The sequence below is a fragment of the Podarcis tiliguerta genome (genome assembly GCF_965153285.1).
Source record: "Podarcis tiliguerta genome assembly, chromosome: 6".
In the NCBI taxonomy this organism is placed as follows: Eukaryota; Metazoa; Chordata; class Lepidosauria; order Squamata; family Lacertidae; genus Podarcis; species Podarcis tiliguerta.
Genome location: NC_139539.1, coordinates 80,271,738 through 80,292,748, shown reverse-complemented (window position 1 = coordinate 80,292,748; position 21,011 = coordinate 80,271,738). Strand labels below are relative to the sequence as shown.

General features: G+C 40.9%; 1 protein-coding gene across 1 annotated transcript in view; it reads right to left on the bottom strand.

Moving 5' to 3' along the window:
• CDC73 (cell division cycle 73) overlaps positions 1-21,011 on the bottom strand; it is a 107,498-nt gene that overhangs the window by 84,505 nt on the left and 1,982 nt on the right. Inside the window, exons 2-7 of the mRNA XM_083445340.1 lie at positions 15,690-15,795; positions 11,934-12,003; positions 11,153-11,215; positions 11,013-11,065; positions 9,393-9,481; positions 5,387-5,603 (exon numbers count right to left, since the gene is read on the bottom strand). Coding sequence (XP_083301466.1) covers positions 5,387-5,603; positions 9,393-9,481; positions 11,013-11,065; positions 11,153-11,215; positions 11,934-12,003; positions 15,690-15,795 — 598 coding nt within the window. The remainder of the gene's footprint in view (positions 1-5,386; positions 5,604-9,392; positions 9,482-11,012; positions 11,066-11,152; positions 11,216-11,933; positions 12,004-15,689; positions 15,796-21,011) is intronic.

The window sequence follows — 21,011 nt, the reverse complement described above, 5'->3', positions numbered from 1 at the left end:
GTTCTCAGACTCCATCAAGCGAATAATTTTATCATGTGTGGAACAAGACCACCATCTAGTGCTCATTCAGAAAACTGTCTGTGAGGAGAAGAAAGGGGATTCTTCTTTTGTATCCTTAGAGCTTTGAGATGCAGACCTACAAAGTGGATTTGGAAAAAACCTCAGCATCTTAAAAGGCAACCCAGCACCTTCACTATAAGGGCGGCCTTTTGAGAATTCAGAATTCTTGCATTATTAGCTACTACAGAGACTGCTTTGAGAATGAAGTTCTCTTTGAACAAACTAACTCACTGTCAGGCACTGCAGCGAAACAAGGTTAAGCTTACTGACACGAGAAAGAAAATGTTGCGGGTGCGTTAGAGGTCATCTGAAATGTTCCAGTTAACAAATGAAAAGAATGAAATCTAGTATTCAAGGGTAAGAGTTTGGATAAAGCTACAATGATCAAATTCTAAAGGGAACTGCCTTAGAGAGCCATGAATAACGTATGTATACCCCTACTAATACCTGAAGGCCAATATATGAATTCAATAATGGAATTAGGAGCAAAGGCTAGTAATAGAAAGAGGAAAAGCAACAATACAAAAAGAAAAGGAAAAGAGGAACACATAATACAGTGTTGATCATTTTTAATTTTTCTCTGCAAATATATTTCATACATTAGAAGCTTTATAGCTTCCAAATTCTAAGTAATTTGAGGGTGTAAGCACACCTTGCTCAAATATCCCCACTTTTTGCTTGTTCTGCCAGCTGAACCCAACTTTTGGTTTGTCTTTCACTAAACCATGAGCAGCAACCACTGCCACTCACAATTGAGAAGTGATCACCGGCATGCAGGTCATTCATGCTTAACATTAACTATACTTATGGTTGCCCATATCATAATGTGATTCCTCACTTCACTGGCTTACCCACAAAAAACCTGTCCTGCTTTGCCCCTTCCCCAGGACTGCTTATGATATATTCCTGCTATAAGACGCCACCATAACGTTTGTCAGAAATAATGTGGATATACTGACACAAGCAGCGCCCAACTTGTAGTCCATCATTATAGCAGTATTTCAGTGCACATTCTCATCATTTGATGAGCCTGTCACTAGATGTTACCAAATAAGGGACACATTGCAGGCAACCTTCCATGTACAGTACTGGTACATTTTGCACAAAGCAATTTCAGCTTACTTTCAAAACCTTTGCCCCAAACATTTAAAACATCTTGTTCTTCTAACAGTTTAAGTCAGGGGTGGGCAGACTTCAGCTTTATAGAATTTTCTTTTTGCTGGAACAAGAGTCCACCAAGTAGAAAATAGGTGGCTTGGGGCAAAGTAGCACAGAATAATAACTAGCAGAGATGGTGAGGGAACTTACTTTCCAAATGAAAAACCATGGAACTTCCATAGGTCAAGTCTAAATTAAGAGGGAGGAGCATCCTTCTGTTGCTATCATGAAAAAACAGTTAAGAACAGGGGCCAATGATCTACAAACCAGACTGATTTATCAGTTGGTCCTGATCCAACTTCAACTCTCCCATGCTTTAAGTCTTAAAGGTAAAGGTAAAGGTAAAGGGACCCCTGACCGTTAGGTCCAGTCGCAGATGACTCTGGGGTTGCGACGCTCATCTCGCTTTACTGGCCGAGGGAGCCAGCGTACAGCTTCCGGGTCATGTGGCCAGCATGACTAAGCCGCTTCTGGCGAACCAGAGCAGCGCAGAGAAACGCTGTTTACCTTCCCACCAGAGCGGTACTTATATTTCTACTTGCACTTTGACGTGCTTTCGAACTGCTAGGATTGCCAGGAGCTGGGACCGAGCAACAGAAACTCACCCTGTCGTGGGGATTCGAACCGCTGACCTTCTGATCGGCAAGCCCTAGGCTCTGTGGTTTAGACCACAGCTGTCTTAGTTTAAGGTAAAATACACATCTACCAAAAACAGAATATTTAGGTAGCCAATACTGAGAATTATATCAAGGACCCTGCAACATTCCTTCCTCAGAACATGGTCTTTAAATTGTAGACATTGCTGCCAGGATATCTGAACCAACATGTCAATATTTCAAACTCCTGTGTCCTGGCATGAGCAGCACAGCTTGCTCTTTGGCATACATTTTGTTTTCAATACAGTGATTAGAGTGGCAAGACTTCAATGTCATAGATCCTAGCAAAACCGCAGCTTTTATTATTATTATTGCAATTATATTCCACCTTTTCTTCAAGGAGCTCAACATAGCATACATGCCGCCCCCCCCTACTTCCACATTTAATTCCCAGAGGTAGGTTAGGCTGAGAGGCAGTGACTGTCCCTAGGTCACCAAGTGAGCTTCATGGCTGCGTGGGGATTTGAACCCTGGTCTCACTGTTCCTAAGCTGACACCCTAATCACTACAGCATACTGGCATTTAAATTCAAAGCCACATCTCACAGACACAGCACTAGTCCCCCAGAGATTTCCCCAGTGTTCAGACTGGCTTTCAAACAGTGCAAATAGAATGACATTATTTTTTAACAACACTGTTGTTCTTGTTGTTAAAAAAGAATGTCACTCTGTTTGCACAGTTTGAAAGCCAATGCTGCATCACTGCAGGTAAAGGTAAAGGTAAAGGGACCTCTGACCATTTGGTCCAGTTGTGACCGACTCTGGGGTTGTGGCGCTCATCTCGCTTTATTGGCCAAGGGAGCTGTTGTACAGCTTCCAGGTCATGTGGCCAGCATGACTTAGCCGCTTCTGGCAAACCAGAGCAGTGCACGGAAACGCCGTTTACCTTCCCACCAGAGTGGTACCTATTTATCTACTTGCACTTTGATGTGCTTTCTAAGTGCTAGGTGGGCAGGAGCTGGGACCTAGCAACAGGAGCCCACCCCATTGTGGGGATTCGAACCGCCGACCTTCTGACTGGCAAGTCCTGGGCTCTGTGGTTTAACCCACAGCGCCACCCGCGTCCCATCACTGCAGGTAGTAGAGTCTTAATATTTACCTTCAAGAACATAGTCAGTTTAGAAGCTTTATTTTAAAATCAGAGGCAAACAAAACTAAACTCATACAATTCCCAACAAGGGAGAAATCATGCTCAAGATGAGACAAAGAAGAAAGCATCGGGAACTTTGTGACCAAATCTATGAAATCCTTGTTCCAGTGTTACATAAAACCAACATCCTGCTTTATTCTTTCTGCACCCACAATCATCAAAATTCAACATGTGCATATTTGTTTGCACATCGAGACAAATGGGCAGGTCAAGTAACCACTCTTCTAAAACACTTGGCAGAGATTCCTCCTCTGCAACCTTTCCAATAGGTATGTGCCAGGCCTATGTCACATCACCACACCTCCACTGAGTCACAGTTTGGAACAAGAATTTTCAGAGAAGGTATTGCTGTTGTCGTCAGGATTTTGTACAGTAGCTTGTTAAAACATATCATACATTTTCTATGTATTTTGAGATGTGTACTGGCAAAAAAATGGACAACCCTTGAAAACCGTGAACTCAGTATAGTCTGAAATGTACTTTCAGGGACAGTGTGAAATTCGTTTTTCATAACATACTGTTAACAGGAATATAGATATATACAAAAGAAATTGTCAGTAGTTAATGATACCTTGTAGAAAAGGTCCATGAACATAAAATATAGTGCACACGCCATATAAATAAATAGCATGGTGTTTCTGCTGCTGGCTGTGAAGCCTGGTCTTAATCATGTTTACTCCAGCATCTGAAACTTTGAAGTGTTAATCCCTTATTGATGAATTACCATATCTCCAAATTTCATGCACCTATGGGGGGGCGGGGAGCAAAATATAGGCATTTTGGCTTTCCAATGCAAGTCAATGGCATTTCTGGTTTTTTCCCTCTTGCAATGTGATCAGGATTTGTGGGTCATCAACGGGCAATTGCTGGAAATGTAAGACAGCAGAGGGATCATTTTACCACATGTGGTGGGCATGTAGTATAATTTAAAAATACTGGGAAATGATCCATAATGACCTAAAAAAAAAAGTTTAAAAAACCCTTCTCTAAAAATCCAGAAGCATAGCTGCTGGGGTTAATCACAACAGAAGTGTTCCTCTATGCGACAACAGCTGCATGTGTATTACTAGCCCCAAAATGGAAAACAGACAAGATCTCAACAAAGGTATGGCATATTAAACTGTTAGAATATGCAGAGTTAGCAGGGATGACCACTAGAATAAGAAATCAAAATGATGAAAAATATAAGGAGGACTGGATATTTTTTATTGAATATATGAAAAGTATTATAAACAAACAATTAACCTAGCAGGATGGTGAGATTTTCAGCATGGTAAGAAAAAACTAACGTGTATACGAGTACAGTAGTACCTCGAGTTACAAACACCTCAGGTTACAAACACTTTAGGTTACAAAGTCCGCTAACCTGGAAGAGTTACCTCGAGTTGAGAACTTTGCCCCAGGATAAGAACGGAAATCGTGTGCACACCTCTAGTTAAGAACAGTTTCAGGTTAAAAACGGACCTCTGGGACGAATTAAGTTCGTAACTAGAGGTACCACTGTAGTTGTGATAGATGGGGTGAACCAAGAAAATGCGAGGAAAAAAATAGAGAAATGGAACCATGGAAGGAGAGGATGGGAAGTCGGAGGAGGAATACTTTCTGGTTTTCAGTTTATTTTTTTGCAATCTTAAAATTGTTATTTATTTTCTATTTCAGAGGTTTTTTTGTGATCTTTGTATTTCCCCCCATTTATTTCTCAGATATGGAATGGTATTAGAAACACAATTTTTCTTTTTTAAGGATTTGTGGGTTGTGCTTTTTTAAGGATTTGTGGGATAGTCCCAGCTCAGGGCTGATCTGAATCATTGAATCCAGTCAATGGAGGAGGAGGGGTTGTACCGGCCTAAGACTTACCATGCAAAACATTGGTACCTTACTGAACTAGAAGAGTTAACAGCTGTAGGAGCATGACAAGGTAAAACATTTAGCGGTTTTCATACTTTATAGACTCTGGTGTCATTAAGCAAGACCAAAAAGCTAAAAAAGAAAAAAAAGTGTGTCTTCTAAAGAGTGTTAGGATATGAATAAATACATACGACAACCACCAAATCACGGTTCAACTATGATTGAGACTGAGAAATGATTGAGAAACAAGCAATTTCTAAGGAAATTTGCAGAGGTGTATATTGACAGTTCTTACGCTGCAGCCATTTGCATGTTTATGTGGGGAAAGTACAAGTGAACATACAGTAGTTGCACACATCTGAGAAAACACGCATAGGACTGGTCTGCTATGTGTACACATATGTATTTGCACTACTACGGTCAAACTCTAAAATGACCCTTGTCCTTACTGAACATCAAAGGTAGACATAGAATCATCTGTCAGTTGATGGGACACAAATATTCTAAGTCCTTACCTTGCCTGTGCTTTGTAAAATGGTCGTTCTAGTCCTCCATACCCTTTCCCTGCTGACAATGTCTCTAGTTACATCAACTTCTGCATCCACGAAACTTCGCTGTTTAAGAGCAGTTATATCATCATCCAAGTCAGTCTTAATGGTGGATCTTTTCTTGGCCATGATTTTGGCTTTGATAGCAGCGATTTTTTCCACAGACATGGCTTCGGACAAGGATCTAGAAAAGATTGACCAGAGTTACAAACCAGCATTTTATACCAAACAACGGTATAAAATGAATGTCCCAGTGATAAACCACATAAATCTTCAAGCTCAATAAATCATGGTCTTACGGTTTTACTGTAAAAATCTCAAAAGTATCAATATTGAGAGATTGAGATAAAACTAATTTACAGCCCTAGGGCCAAGTTTGGCTTTCTTTCTTTCGTTCTTTCCTTCCTTCCAGACACTGTTATCTGATTCAGACATAACACTAAGCTACAGATTAGAAATATGTATGTGAGCATTAAGACTACAGTGGTACCTCGGGTTAAGAACTTAATTCATTCTGGAGGTCCGTTCTTAACCCTGAAACTGTTCTTAACCTGAAGCACCACTTAAGCTAATGGGGCCTCCTGCTGTCGCCATGCCACCAGAGCATGATTTCTGTTCTCATCCTGAAGCAAAGTTCTTAACCTGAGGTACTATTTCTGGGTTAGCGGAGTCTGTAACCTGAAGTGTCTGTAACCTGAAGCATCTGTAACCCGAGGTACCACTGTATGTGGATTATATCAGAGACCAGCATTTTTTGGGCCCTCTTCTCCTTAAAACTCTTTCCACTCCAGTTGATAGTTGTAATAAAAAATGAGTGCCTAAACTTGCTTTTTTCCTTGTCTCTCCCAATCATCTTTCTTTTTATGCTGTGTCCTTAAGCTCATGGGGTGTGGAGGAGACAGAGAGTGAGAACTTCCAGCAACTGGGCCAAATGAGGCCTCAGTTGAAGCCCAATTTGCCCACAAGGCCATTATCACCAAACCACACATTTGCCCCACACCTGACATCCCATGAGACATCAGTTGTGGGGCAGGTAAAATACAGCGGCAAAGGAACAATCAGAAGCCTAAAAGTGTGCTCCCAATTGTTGGAAAGTGATGCTTCCTGTCAACACAAGTCAGCTGACTGGTAGTGACATAAAGTCCCAGTGGGATTGGCTGCACTCTGGAGTTCCTCATTTGCACAGCAGCCAATTCCTGCCCAAAGCAGGCTTGCTAGAAATGCTGGTTGGTGCATTCAGCAAGCCCCACCAGGCTTGGTACTTACAGAAAGCTCACAAATATTACTTTGCATAGCTGGCTGTACCTCACACACCTCTCCACTGGCAAGCTCTTGTGAGGGTTTTTCTTTTCACGGACGCAGGAACTTTTATCCATGCCTAAGCACTCTTTCTTATATTAGCAGAGGATCAGATGCGATTAGCACAGTGTGACCTAAAACCACCACCACTTGCCACTAAACTCTGTTTCTGCAACAGCTTCCTTTTAAGTCCTAAGGGTTCAAGTCATCGCTAAGACAGTGGTATCTTGGTTTACCAACTTAATCTGTTCTGGAAGTCCGCTCTTAAACCAAAGAGTTCTTAAACCAAGGCGTGCTTTTCCATAGCAGCGGGAGACTCAATTTACAAATGGAACACACTCAACAGGAAGTGAAACATGTTCTGCTTCCAAGGCAAAGTTCACAAACCAAAACACCTACTTCCAGGTTTGCAGCATTCTTAATCCAAGTTGTTCATAAACTAAGCTGTTCTTAAACAAAGGTACCACTGTACCCATTATTGTGCTTGCTCCACAGTAAAAAATTAGTACTGGGGGAAAGGTTTCTTATTTAAGGATTGGCCACAATAGGAAATACACTAGTTAAGGTAGACTGGAAGGAAATGATTAACAAAGTGGGCTAATAAGCCTACAAAGGAAAGAGGGAAGCAAGAAATACTGTAGGACTTTCCCCTTAAAGTTGTGGCAAAAGTGACTGATACTCTTGGAGGAAAGCATTAGTGTTTCTTGCCAATGGTAATGGTGAAGCAATAATGCTTGGCAGTTCTGTGCACTGTGCAGATGACTTCACCATAGCAGCTGAGAGAGGCTGTGGGTAGCATGGGTTCACGTGCGAGAGAGAAGACAGACAACAGGCCAACATTAGCTAAAACAGACTATGGTTTGTTTGAATGTCTGTGAGCTGAATCCTGGCTTGTTCAATGACGTGGCACTTATTGTTACATTCAAACACAGCCAATGCATGTATTTGCATGCAACAGTAAGCTCATGTTTCACATTATGTGTGGTTTCTCTGAGTTTCCCTTGTCAAGTGGAAAACTTGGGGGGGGGGGGTCCATACAAACCTAAGAAAAACCAGAAACACAGTACAAATAGTTGTCCTTTTCCACAGTCTTAAGACTGGTGCTGCTGCCTTAGGTAAAGGTAAAGGTACTCCTGCCCGTACGGACCAGTCTTGCCAGACTCTAGGGTTATGCGCTCATCTCACTCTATAGGCTGGGAGCCAGCGCTGTCCGCAGACACTTCCAGGTCACGTGGCCGCGTGACAAGCTGCATCTGGCGAGCCAGCGCAGCACACGGAACGCTGTTTATCTTCCCGCCAGAGTGGTCCCTATTTATCTACTTGCACCCAGAGGTGCTTTCAAACTGCTAGGTTGGCAGGCGCTGGGACCGAACGACGGGAGCGCACCCCGCCGCGGGGATTCGAACTGCCGACCATGCGTTCGGCAAGTCCTAGGCGCTGAGGTTTTACTCACAGCGCCACCCGCGTCCCGTACTCTGCTGCCTTAGTGCTAGACAAAATGACCTTGACCTTTCTGGACTTTCAAAGCTCTTGGATTTCAAATGACAGGTTCAATGATCTGCTCCCTGACCTCAGAACAATTGATAAACGAGTAATTTCTTCAATACAAATTGAATTGCAATTTAAAATTATACCTGAAACAATGTTTAACCGTAAACAAGTCTCTCTCACACACAAATGTGAAAGAATACTTCCTCCTTTTTGCTGGAAAACTGTTGATTTCACCCAGCTCTGCATGCAACACTTCTCCCCCTGCCCGAGAAACAGGAAACAGCAATTTCTTAAGCAATTTTTATGAGCTTCTTATACAAAAAAGGCAGCGTACTTCTTACTGCTATCATGTATTTTGCAATTAATGTGTAGGTGAAGAATATAGCTTTAGGAAAAAGATGTATGTTTGCAAATCTTCTGCCCTTAGCTCCATGTGCCCACATGCACATAGTATCACGGAATCCACTGAGATGGATTGGGAAATTTACCTATCCTGTATGGTGCTGTCCTATATGGGATACATGGACTCTTGGAGAAGCTAAATTAAGTCCTTATACCTAAAAACTCTGTACTGTGGTCAAACTTTGAGTTACATGAATTAACCAGGAACCTATAGACTCTTTCTAATCTCAAAATACTGAATTTTTCTTTCGTAAACAGTACAAACAATTCACCAGCTTTAAAATCCTAAATCTCCTTGGCTCCATTTTATAGGTGTAGTAATGAAGCCCAGAAGCCCAGAGGTGAGCAGCAATTCTCCAGTTTTCCAGGTGTCAGGCTGCATCTTGACGTTATTTACTTATGAGTCCCACTGAATTCTGTGGGATTTACAACACTGGAGTAAGCGTGATTAAGATCAGGCTGCATAGCCAGTAGCAGGAACACCAAGAATGATAAGCTCTCTCTTCATACGGAAGATGCACTACATTTTAAGTCCATGTGCCTTTTCTACAAGATACCATTAAACACTGACTACTTCTCTTGAATATTTCCATTTCCCAATTAACAATATTGGATGAAATAGTTAGCAACAAATCTCACATTGTCCCTGCAATTACACCGCAGATAACGTTTTTTCAATGGTTGGCCATTTTTGCTGTGTCACATTTTAGAAAGGCCTACATGTCGAGAGCATTATCACAATTCTTGAATTAGCAGTTATCAGAAACAAAGCAAGACTTGCCTGATCTGCTCCGTCTGCACAATGCCTTCTTTGTGGCCCTCCAGTCGAGCTGCCAGTCGCTCTTTGTCAAGCCGCACACACTCCTCATCCTAGGAATAAGAGCAGTGTTTTTAAGAATATTTTTTTGCTTCCTACAAGGATAAGCCAAGTGTCAGAGAAACTACAGCACAGGCCACCCAAAGCTACCCCTTAGCAAACTGGGAAACGTTTAGTCAGCCCCACAAGCCACAAGGAGTCCTAGTCCACAAACCACTGAAATCAGGGAGTTTAGATAAAGCCTGTACAGTTGCATTGGCTGTTCGTGGCATGCCTGTTCACTGCTGTTCCTCAGTAGGGCTGGGGTATATATCAATGTATCATCCAAAACAGGTTTGAAGTCCATATCGCGACATCAGTTTCATAATTTTTGACCTGACAATATATTACAAATGATTTTGTATGTGTGTTTGTGCAAGCATGCGTGCGTGCAATGCAAAAATCACAATGTAGGGGAACTGTGAAGCCAGCTCAGCTGTCCTCTGCCTCCTGCAGGGGGGCAGCAAATCACAAGAGCAGGTACTGGCAAAAATCCCAATGCAGGAAAAACCGTGAAGCCAGCTAACAGCCATAGCTCCATCCTTATTTCAGAAATTGCAATATATGAGTATATTGTGATGTTTAGCTGGTGGCAAAGCACACTGTTGAAAGCAAGGTATTGTCCAGCCCTATTCCCCAACAGTATAGATTTGCCAGCCAGTTTTATGTTACCTATTCAATTATTTTTTAAAAAATCAGTTTAATGTCCAAGCTATAACCCTACACACCAAAAAAACTGTTTGGAATGGTGTTTACCAATTATTTCTTCCATAACATGGCTTATATTTCATGCTTCACCTTTCACAAACTACCGGAGAGAGTTCTCCACTGAGCTCTCCCAAATACTAAATATGATCACAAAGAGTATTGTGAAACAAGTCCTGTAAGTTTATGTGAGCTTTGAGCTTGCTCTTCACCCCAATGCTGTGTAGTTCCTCTTCACCCCAATGCTGTGTGGTAAAAACTGCTTTCAAAAACTGAGGATAGTTCCAAAAGCAGCTTGTTTCTAATATAGGATGGAATCAGCCATCCATAAAAGCAAATCAAAAAGCTGAAAGTTAGCGCAAGCCATTTGCATTACCCTGAACAATTTTTTTACATTCTAAGTTTGGTTATTTAGAGTCCTTAACTCAAAGACCACAAGGACTCAGTCCTTCAAACTATCATAAATACCAGTGGGAAGCATTATGAGAATACAGTGGTACCTCGGGTTACATACGCTTCAGGTTACATACGCTTCAGGTTACAGACTCCGCTAACCCAGAAATATTACCTCGGGTTAAGAACTTTGCTTCAGGATGAGAACAGAAATCGTGCTCCGGCGGCGCGGCAATAGCAGGAGGCCCCATTAGCTAAAGTGGTGCTTCAGGTTAAGAACAGTTTCAGGTTAAGTACAGACCTCCGGAACAAATTAAGTACTTAACCTGAGGTACCACTGTACAGTACAAGGACACAGGCTCTTCTCTGAATTGTTTTGAAGACATATAAAGTCTTCAAAACCCACTTTGTCCCACAAACCTTTCAGAAAAAATATTACTAGGTTACCTCTATTCTTGGTTTCTTTGCTTCTGCTAGTATTTCATCAGCTGCTCTTTTAACTACAAGGAAAAGAGGCAATTAACATACATGAATGAGGCAGCCCTTCAAAAAGTGTGCAGTTGTAATACTTGAGAACTAAATTATACCTTGAGTAGATCGTTGAAGACCTATTTCAAGCGGTGCACTCCTGTCTATGCTCGATGATGTTGCTAAAAATATACAATAAGATCAATAAATCATGAATGCTTTTAAGATATACAAACATAAAATAGACAAGCCCCAAAAGTAACCATGCCATGCTAAAATGGACAAGAAATGTCTTTGCTTGCTGCAACTTTGGTTGGTCAGAAAGTAACTAATGTGAGCAGCATCCCCCAATAAGAATTTCACTGACAGCTCCCTATTTGGTGATTTTGGTTGACACTCATGACAACAGTTTCATTCAGGTCTTTGTGCTGCTTGTTTCCAAGAGAGTCAGGCAACCAATCATTCTCTTTTTGTAAACACACACACACACCCTATTTACAACATGATCTAGACTTCATTTTAGCTTATCTGGTTAACTAATTAAGCTTCAGATTCATTTTGGAAAGAGGTACCAGGCCTCCAAACATCTGATGAACTCCAAGATCATCACCCTTCACTTCCCAGAAATGGGCTGCATCCAATGTTGTGCAGAGTTCTCCTTATACAGTGGGACTTCTCCTTCCTTTCCTCCCCCCGAAGCCCCTTCGTGCTCCCCAGATATGCTCAAGAGGGTCCCCCAACCCTCTGGAGAAGATTTTGAGGGTGAACTAAGGAGAGCAGAGAAAGAGAAGTCCCATTACACAAACACCACAGCAGCAGTGGCTACAGCCTGTATTTTTAGACCAAGGAGGAAAAACAGATTAGTGAAAACATGAAACAGTTAAATAACTTTTAACTCACATGTTTCCCCATTTAGGTATGCAAGTAGATCCTTTCTGTCAGGTCTTCTTACTACAGGAATGTTTTCAGTCTAAAAGAATGAAAATACGGCCTTGAGACACAGCAACATACATGTCTTTGCTTCAAAACAAACCCAAAGTCGACAGTTTGGTGTGAAGCCTATCTCAAATGTTAATTGGAACATCAAATACAGCTGCTTCTCAATAAAATGCCACACGGCAGGGTTTCCCCCAGGATTTGAAAATGCTAATAATAGCCACACCTGAACAGAATATTAGCATGGTTGGTCGAGTGCAATCTGATCCAGTAGGAGAGGACTGCTTCATAATTTATAACAATAGACTGAAAACAGATTAAAGCAACAGACCAATTGTTAATAAAACATTTGATTTGAAAAATAGAATCCACTAAAAGTCCAAGGAAGTACCAGCCATGCCTGCACCAAGCGCCTAGTTACTGCATAACTGTGACAAGTCAAAATAGCTTCAGCTGCTCCCAGTGAGGGAATAGGGCTTCATGGGATTACAAATTGTTGTGCTTCCACCAGTTGTAGAATTATTGCACTGCAGCTGGACTGTGTCTTCCGCCAGCGCTATTAACACAGTAGCGTTCAGTGTTACATGGCAAACAGTGGTGGCTTGGGTGCTATGTTACTACATGCATCTGCTTCTTCCAAGGAAAGCAACTTTTGGAAAAAGGCAAATTGAAGTGTATTAGAGGGGGGAGCGGGGACTGCTTAACCCGCCTCTTTTAAATCTGCAAATCCTGCAGGTAGGGAAGGAAGAGTTGCTGGTTCAGAGGCAAAGCTGGAGAGGAAAAGTGGCAAGAGATAATTCACTTCTAAATGCCACCCACTTTCTTCTTTGTATGGAAGTAGCTGCTGATGGAGCTTTATTATACAAATATGCGTGCAATATATACTTTGATCAGAGCCATGCAAGGAAAGCTATTATGACACTTGTTTGGAACCTGCTGTCATTTTAGCATGGTTAGATAGAGTGCAATGTTAGCACTTCACGTGGGGAAAGATGCCCTCAGGCCCTTTCCCCCATAAATTATTTTATCTCGCTCTACTTAAAGCCCTTTTCATTTAATCTGCCACACACGGGAAGGATCTGATTATTAATTTTATCAATATTTATACTTTTCTGTAAAGTAGGGGATGGAGCAACAGCTACATGGCCAGTTAAAGCTTTCCATAGTACACGGCAGGAGGGGAGGAAGCTTACAAGTGTTAAATTCAGAAGTAGTAGATCGCAGCAATGACTAGAACATTATGGCTAATGATTTAACATTAGCCAGTGACTCAAAAACTGGGGGGCTGGTTTCAAAACCCAGATCAGCCACAAACTTGCAGAATGTCTTAGTATAACTCACTCGCTGATCAACTTCCTATCTGTAAAATGTGAGCAGTAACCTACCACATAACAAAAATAACATTATGATCAATCACCATCCTTCAAATTCAGATTAGGATTCATCTGGATTTCTAGTCTTTGCCTGTCAAATGCCTTGGGGCAGGTAATAATAAATGCAGAATTATTTATTACCAATAATACTAGCACATTAAAATCTGTTACCGATCACGATAAGGCACGCTCCAGCAATCCACTCTTTCAAATGAATGCTTAAGACTATTTCCTCAAGCTTTTTAATTACTGTCTGCTGATCATACTGTAGAAGTTAATTGCTATTTTACTTGTTATAGGGTGAGCAGTCTATAAATTTTTAAATAAATACAATATTAGAATTAATATTAAGTCACTGTAGAATGATGTGGTTTCTTCTGCTAAGGCTGAAAACCTACATTTAATTCCAACTAGATCTCACTGAGCTCAGTGACATTTCCTTTCAAGTAAGTAGGACTAGGATGTAATTAAGATATAAGAAGCTTAGTAATAGTTCTGAAACAAGACTTTAAAGGTATTCCATTAGCTTCAGCTGTCAATACCAAAATATACATGAAGTCACAAAGTCTATGTGCACTTTCCCTCACTATTTTAGTGATGCTGATACTCAGGTGGGGTTGTTGTTTTTTTGGACATCAGTAGTTGATAGCTCTGCACATTTCTCTGAACTTGTGGAGAAAAGTTATAGTTTCTAAGAGATGTTTTGCCACAAGTGTGAAGAACTTGGGAGTGTATCTGTGCACACTTATTCTGAAGCAATCTTTCTTTTTTTAAAAAAAAAAACCAGCATAAGGCAACAAAAACAGCATAAGGCAACAAAAGCACAGGTCAAGCAGGAAAATAGTCAAATGTAAGACACCAGTATGTAAGATTACAGCCCATAAGGCTAAAATAGCTATTATGGCAGGGAAGTGCAAGCAGCATCACAATACAAAGTGATTGGCTTTTGTTCCACGGAATAGGGGCAGCTCAATTATACTTGCCATTATCTAAAATTACAACTACAAAGAGTGATGATCAGGTTGCTTCCACTCCTGTAAGTAAGGCGAAAATAGCAGGTATATCTAATGCTAGTTTTTATATATATATATATATATATATATATATATATATATATATATGTAGCACAGTCTAGTTTCCTAGGTTCCTGAAAATAGAAATTTGAAATATTTTCAATTCTGGATTGGGGTGGTGGTGTTCAAGTTTGCATTTTAATGTGGATCTACTTAAATCACACTTGAAAAAGGCATATATTAGAAATGAACATGAAAACACCTATGGGTATTAAAAAATAAATAAATAAAAATGCCAACTAATGCAGAAGTCAGGTGAAGTGAATTTGGGATTGGAAAAAAGAGAAACCAAAATTGACAGACTCATCCATCCCTAGTTCTGGATCAAAGGTTTGTGCCAAAACCACATGGCACTTTTAATGACACTGATGAAATCAGCTTCTTGAGAAATGCACCGTGTTTGAAAGGAGAGAACACAATAAAAAAGGCAAGCAGCAAATGAAACAGCAACATGGGTGTGCTTTACAAACATAATGTTGTTACTTTGAAGAAATAATGCTGGCTTCCTTCTAGACACCATTAGCAATTTATGAACAGGTAGGTCATAGCTCTTCCTCAGAGGAAATGCTCACTGCAATTAAGACCTACCAGGATTTCATTTAACATGGGATCTCAATTTCGCAGGATCTCAACTTTCAGGTCCTCAGTTCAGGGAAATCCTAGTTAACCTCAAGCATGGTTAACATAGTTCTGACAAACTGTTCAAGAAGGGAGCTTTATTATCATTGTCATCATTACTATTGTGAAGATTTCTATACTGCGCTTCATACAAAGATCACAGGGTAGTTTACAATATAAAAACACAAAAATACATACACAGTTTACTCTAGGAAAGGGCAGGGTGAGTGCATTTCTGAAACTGAAGCAGCAAGACACTGCAATATAATTTAGCAACACAAAAAGTTATTTTTAAAGGCATAAATATGTGAAACAATACTATTACAGAACCTCTGGTCGGGGGACTGAATTACACTTATCACAGCTACTACTGCCTCTACCTGTAAAATTTTGGTTTTTTTCAGTTGCAATTTTGTTATGTTTTTTAGTTCCTGCCAAAAAAATTAAGGGCATTGATTAAAATGTACCCCATTTAAATAAGGCATTGCAAGATTATGATTTCCGATTGCTGAATTATTATTATTATTATTATTATTATTATTATTATTAGCACAGCAGTTCATCCCCTCCAATTCTACAAACGTTCAGTTGACCAACAGGCAGGTTAGAAACAACATCAACCAACATTAGGCTCCTATTCTGAGGGATCTACTTACCGCAGCACGGCGGACATAAACAGGATGTGAAAGATGCACATTATTCAACAGGAATAAAATGGAATCCAAAGTGTAGTACTCTCTTGGCTGGCCTTCCTTTCCTGTCCTGTAATGGATGGAAAGCAAGGATGGTTTAGGAAATATTTGGAGAGAATATATAACCACCAATGGTTCTCTTCATAAAAAGCTGGAAGCATGACAAAACAACAAACTTGTACAGTATATCAAAACTGTCTGGCAAATAACTCATGCAAATGCCACCGATCAGCTTGGCTTACTGCTTCCTCACTCTGCCTTCCCCCACCCTGCTCACTTAAGCCAAGTTTGACAAATTTGAAGGGAAAGGCACCATAATACTTGAATTGTTCTCTTCCCACCTTTCCAAAGACACACGGCATACAGACCTTTTCAGTCAGGTTCTTTCTATTAAGGGCAATCGTCCCAAAAAGGTTAACATATCCTTAAAATTGGGTATTTATATCATTCAAGATGGCACACTATGAAGGGGCAAGCACAGCTGCCAAATCAAGCAGTGGCAGCTTGAAGGGAAATATATTACAAAATAAATGCTCAACTAATAGGGAATACTTTAACAGGTTCCATTAAAAAAAAAAAAAAGATGAAAGGGTCAGCAACAATGTCTTCACCCACTGACTTACTCCTGCATAAGCCAAGGCACAACCAAAGGGCTCTTCTGTAGCTTAATGTATATTTTGTACATGGGCCAAAATACAGGAAAATACAGAAACTGTGGCGCTTAAGATAATTTTGATAGATACACTTGTTCACAGTAGGAAGTAAAAGTTCAAAATCCTTTTGCCCGTGCCATGGAAAGACAGTGAAACTACATAGCACAGGAATGACTTTGCCAAACCCTTTGTATCACTCACAAGTGTGAACAGAGAGAGATGAAAGGTTTTTTGCTTGGGTTGGCCTGTATAGAAAGTCGAGGTGCATATCTGAGGACCAGATGGAAAGCCCTTAAAAGGTAGATTTGAGCAGCAGGGCCACCAGTTGTACATTGCTACTGCAAGCTATCTGCTCACCACTGTTGCTATGCTACAACCAGAATTGTTCCTATTAAGGTATCATATTACACTGGCAGAGGTCTGAGTACTTTGCTGTGCAGAAATGGGTTCCTGACATTTTTTAAAGATGTACCTGAAGACAATGGTCTTATCATTAAATTTATTTTTGTTTCCCTATACAGGGTATCAAGTAATGTCAATGTAACTAATTACTCTAGTGAGAAAATATAATTTGGACCAGATACGACAAAGCAGTTTCAGCACTGCAGCTGATGTCCACAAAACAGATTAGGTGTGATCAATTTAGCAAAAGTGCATGTATAGGTCAGAACTCTCTCACACCCACACACCCCACCCAGGAAGGAAGGAAGGAAGGAAATGAAGAGGGGAAAACAGAGTTCTAAGATAAAATTAATAGGAGAGAGGCAACTTCTTAAGATGTCCCACACAGATCTTTTAACTACCTTTAATAATGAAAAGTGCTACATAAAGATTTGATAGCCTGGACAAGACAGGAACATTGCAGGTGTGTCAGAAAACTGTTTTTATTTTATTTAACAACTTTCCTTCTGCTGAAGTATGTACTTGATGAATTCTAGCAACAACTGCAAAAGTACTGGAAGTGAAAAAAAATTTACATTTCTCATTAATATTAAGACTTTTTAAAAGCTGACTCAAACCACACAAAAATATGTTAGAATAAGTGTAGCGTTTCACAGACGAATTCTGCATATTTGTGCCTATAAATATGCAAAGTGATAATTAAAGGTAAAGGTAAAGGTACCCCTGCCCGTATGGGCCAGTCGTGTCTGACTCTAGGGTTGTGCGCCCATCTCACTTAAGAGGCCGGGGGCCAGCGCTGTCCGGAGACACTTCCGGGTCACGTGGCCAGCGTGACGAAGCTGCTCTGGCGAACCAGCACCAGCGCAGCACACGGAAACGCTGGTTACCCTCCCGCTATAAAGCGGTACCTATTTATCTACTTGCACTTAAGGGTGCTTTCAAACTGCTAGGTGGGCAGGAGCTGGGACCGAATGACGGGAGCTCACCCCGCCACGGGGATTCGAACCGCTGACCATACGATCAGCAAGTCCTAGGCACTGTGGTTTTACCCACAGCGCCACCCGCGTCCCCTACCTTAAACTAAAAGATGGTAATAGGGGTCAAATCACATGTTATAAAGCAGACATAAGTAATGTTAGACCAATGAGAGCTTCTCCAGTGCAAGGCATCCTCAGAAATGCAAGATGCACAAAAAAATATGGTGTAAGAAAGAAGCTTGTGCCTAACTCCTTTATCAGCTGGCTATTCCCACTGAAATATTTCCTCGAGTAAATCTTCCCAACACCAAAAGGGCTGCAAGGTAAACATAGGTCTGAAATTCCAGTAGGGATAAATGCAGCTGTGACAGAGGGCAGGGAAGCGGAAAAGTAGAAGGCTAGGGAAGGGTTAACTCAACCCCCTATTGTCTCTTCTAATTCATCCCATTATTTTTAAATGTCAAGACTAAAGATTACACTGTAGCATGCAGTCTGACTCCAAGCATTGCCAAATATTTATTCAATGTGGCCCTCAAGTTTGCCATCCTAACACTTTTCATTCGTTCGTTTTCTGGACACCTGGAACACATGCATTTTTAATTTTTTTTAAAGATTCCTTGCCTGAAGGGCAACCAAACTGGAGAGGAGCAATCAATATGCCCCAAACTAGATAACCTTCAGAATAAAAGCAAAGAGCACAAAAGTAGTCACACTTTTTAAAAACTCACCAAAAATGTTGTAAATTGACGGGCTTATAATCTACTGTTGTACGTAGTGAGTTTAACTTGAAGACAGGTATCCTTGTGTGCTTGCCTTTTGTGGCACACCATAGAAACTCGGCTGCTATATTTGTTCAGTATAGTTGTAATCCAACACATCTGGCACATGGGAATACCATGTACATAATCAAGGTTCCCTTTGCTTTTCCTCCACCATGCAGCCTTGAACAGCACCCAGAAAGTGCTGTTGTTTGCCTCTCAGCATAAAGCAAGGACTTCAAAGTTACCTCTGGATCTCCGACTGAATATGCAAACACCAATTAGAAAATGGGTCCTTGGACAGTAATCAGAAAATCTGGGTTTACCACAGAATGTGAGGTGAACAGTGATATGACATCAATCATGTATCCCTCGAGTCTGTATCTGTACAATACTGTTACACCCCCCAAAAAAACCTAGGTTCACCTGCACATATCCCAAACCTAAGTCTCTATTTTGACTCTGCTCTGAGCAGTGAGTGCAGAGAATTTGAGCTTCCCCTCTTGCTGCACTTATGCCCCAACTGTAACTTGCCTAGTTCTTTAGTACCCATCCTCACTCCATAGAGGCAAACTCTCCACCCTCACTATATTTCCATCTCTGGTTCAGGCAACATGGACTGGGGAGCCTGTGCAGTTTATAACTTGCTATCTTGTAAATTTGTATTTCTGTATAGGTGCTTCATCGCCATTTTGTGCAAGTGTTTTAATTATAACAACATTGATGGCTCTTACTATTTTCCCCAAGTAAGAAAGGCAGTATTGGTATTTTAAAATTGATAGCAGCTCTAACCCCTCTGGTGTGCAATCATCTCCTAGTCAGTTCACAGCCAAGTCAAAAACTGGGCCAGTTTTAGTTAACAGGTTTAGCTACACCAGACTGTGGAATCAACTTTAACTGTTAGCAATACAAGCTACAACATGCCAATTATTAAAAGTGAACTACGGTCCAATTTGTTAAAGCTGTTTTAAAAACTCCGTAGTATACCCTCCAAAGTGTGCACAACATAACTAGGCATATACAGCTATAAAACTTGCATTAGAGGAAAGGATTTTCCTTCTTGAACTGCACAGCCATGCACAGTTCTTGATGGAACATGCATCTCCAGCAGCCAGGTGACAAGTCCTGGTGCCAATCAGATAAAGAACCTTTGAAAAGAACGCCACAAGTAACCAATCAAAGTTAGTCAGGAGAGAGGGTTAGATAAACATGAATCTCTGAACAAACTTCAGCAAGACACAACTACCACTGTCTCTCAAAACCTCAGATAAGCTGGGCAAGGGATGAACAGGTGCATAATCTTTAGCTCTACGGTTCAAAGACAGCAAATCACACTCTGGCAGGAAGCTCTGTAACCCAGGGAAAATCCTAATCAGTGCATCCCAATCTCCTCTCAGCAAAGTCATGTTTGGAAACTCCACATTTGGCTCTTGGATCCAACTTTGCAACTAGATTGGCTCTTGGATCCAACTTTGCAACTAGATTGCATTAGGATTTCATAGTGAACCCCATTTGGCATTGAGAAAGGTAAGAAAAATGGGGGGGGGGGTCCTTCTGTTGTCCTTACCCTTTCCCTCTCCCACGGAGGATGGAAAAAGAAGTGAAAACATGCACACTACATGGCAAAGAAAAAGGTGTCATTTTTCCACACAGGCTGTGAGGCATTCTCTTTGCCCCTCCCAACAGATACAGGTCAAAAGAAACTAGTAAGAATTATCCTCAAAAAGGATTATCAGCACTGGAATAATTGGAACAAACCTAACCATGTCTACTCAGAAATCAGCCTTACTGAATTAAATGGAACTTACTCCTAAGTAGGTAGGTTTAGGACTGCAGGCTGTTACTACTTCTATACAAATCTTGATATCCAGAAACAGGATGGTTTATTCAAGCTTGCATACTTTCCATACTTTCCTTAAAAATTAAGATTCTACACTCTAGTAGTATTGAAAGAAAAACCCAGACTGTGGGGACTCCTTTTTCACTTGCACTCATCTGGAGTGGTGTACGAAAAAAGTGGAAGAGAAATTCTTACAGCTTTGTCTTAACTATGCTTACTCAGATGCCAGTCCAAATGGTAACAGCAGTTACTCTCATTCCCAGGTAAGCATGCATCTGGACTTAATGGGACTGACCCTCATATATGTATGTGTTTACAGTTCCCCAACTAGTTGTCATTTTTTTCCTTTTCATGTGGTCCACTTCTTGTTTCTCTAGTAGCAGCCCTCAGGCAGAAATTAAGCAGGTGAATCTTCAGACTTGGAGATTAAACAAAAGGAAGAGCCTTTCCAACTTTAGCTCTTGCGTGCAATTTGGCTCCTTCTTCCATGTTTGATTCCTGCTACAGGCGCAGAAGCAGGGCCAAATTATAAAACTTTTAACCCGACTCTTAACTCTTCCTTCAACAAAAAGAACATTACTATTTGCACAGGAGTCACAGGGCATCCCCATCCTGAGCTCTTTCTCTCAACTTTTCAAGGATTGCCTCCTTTCGTC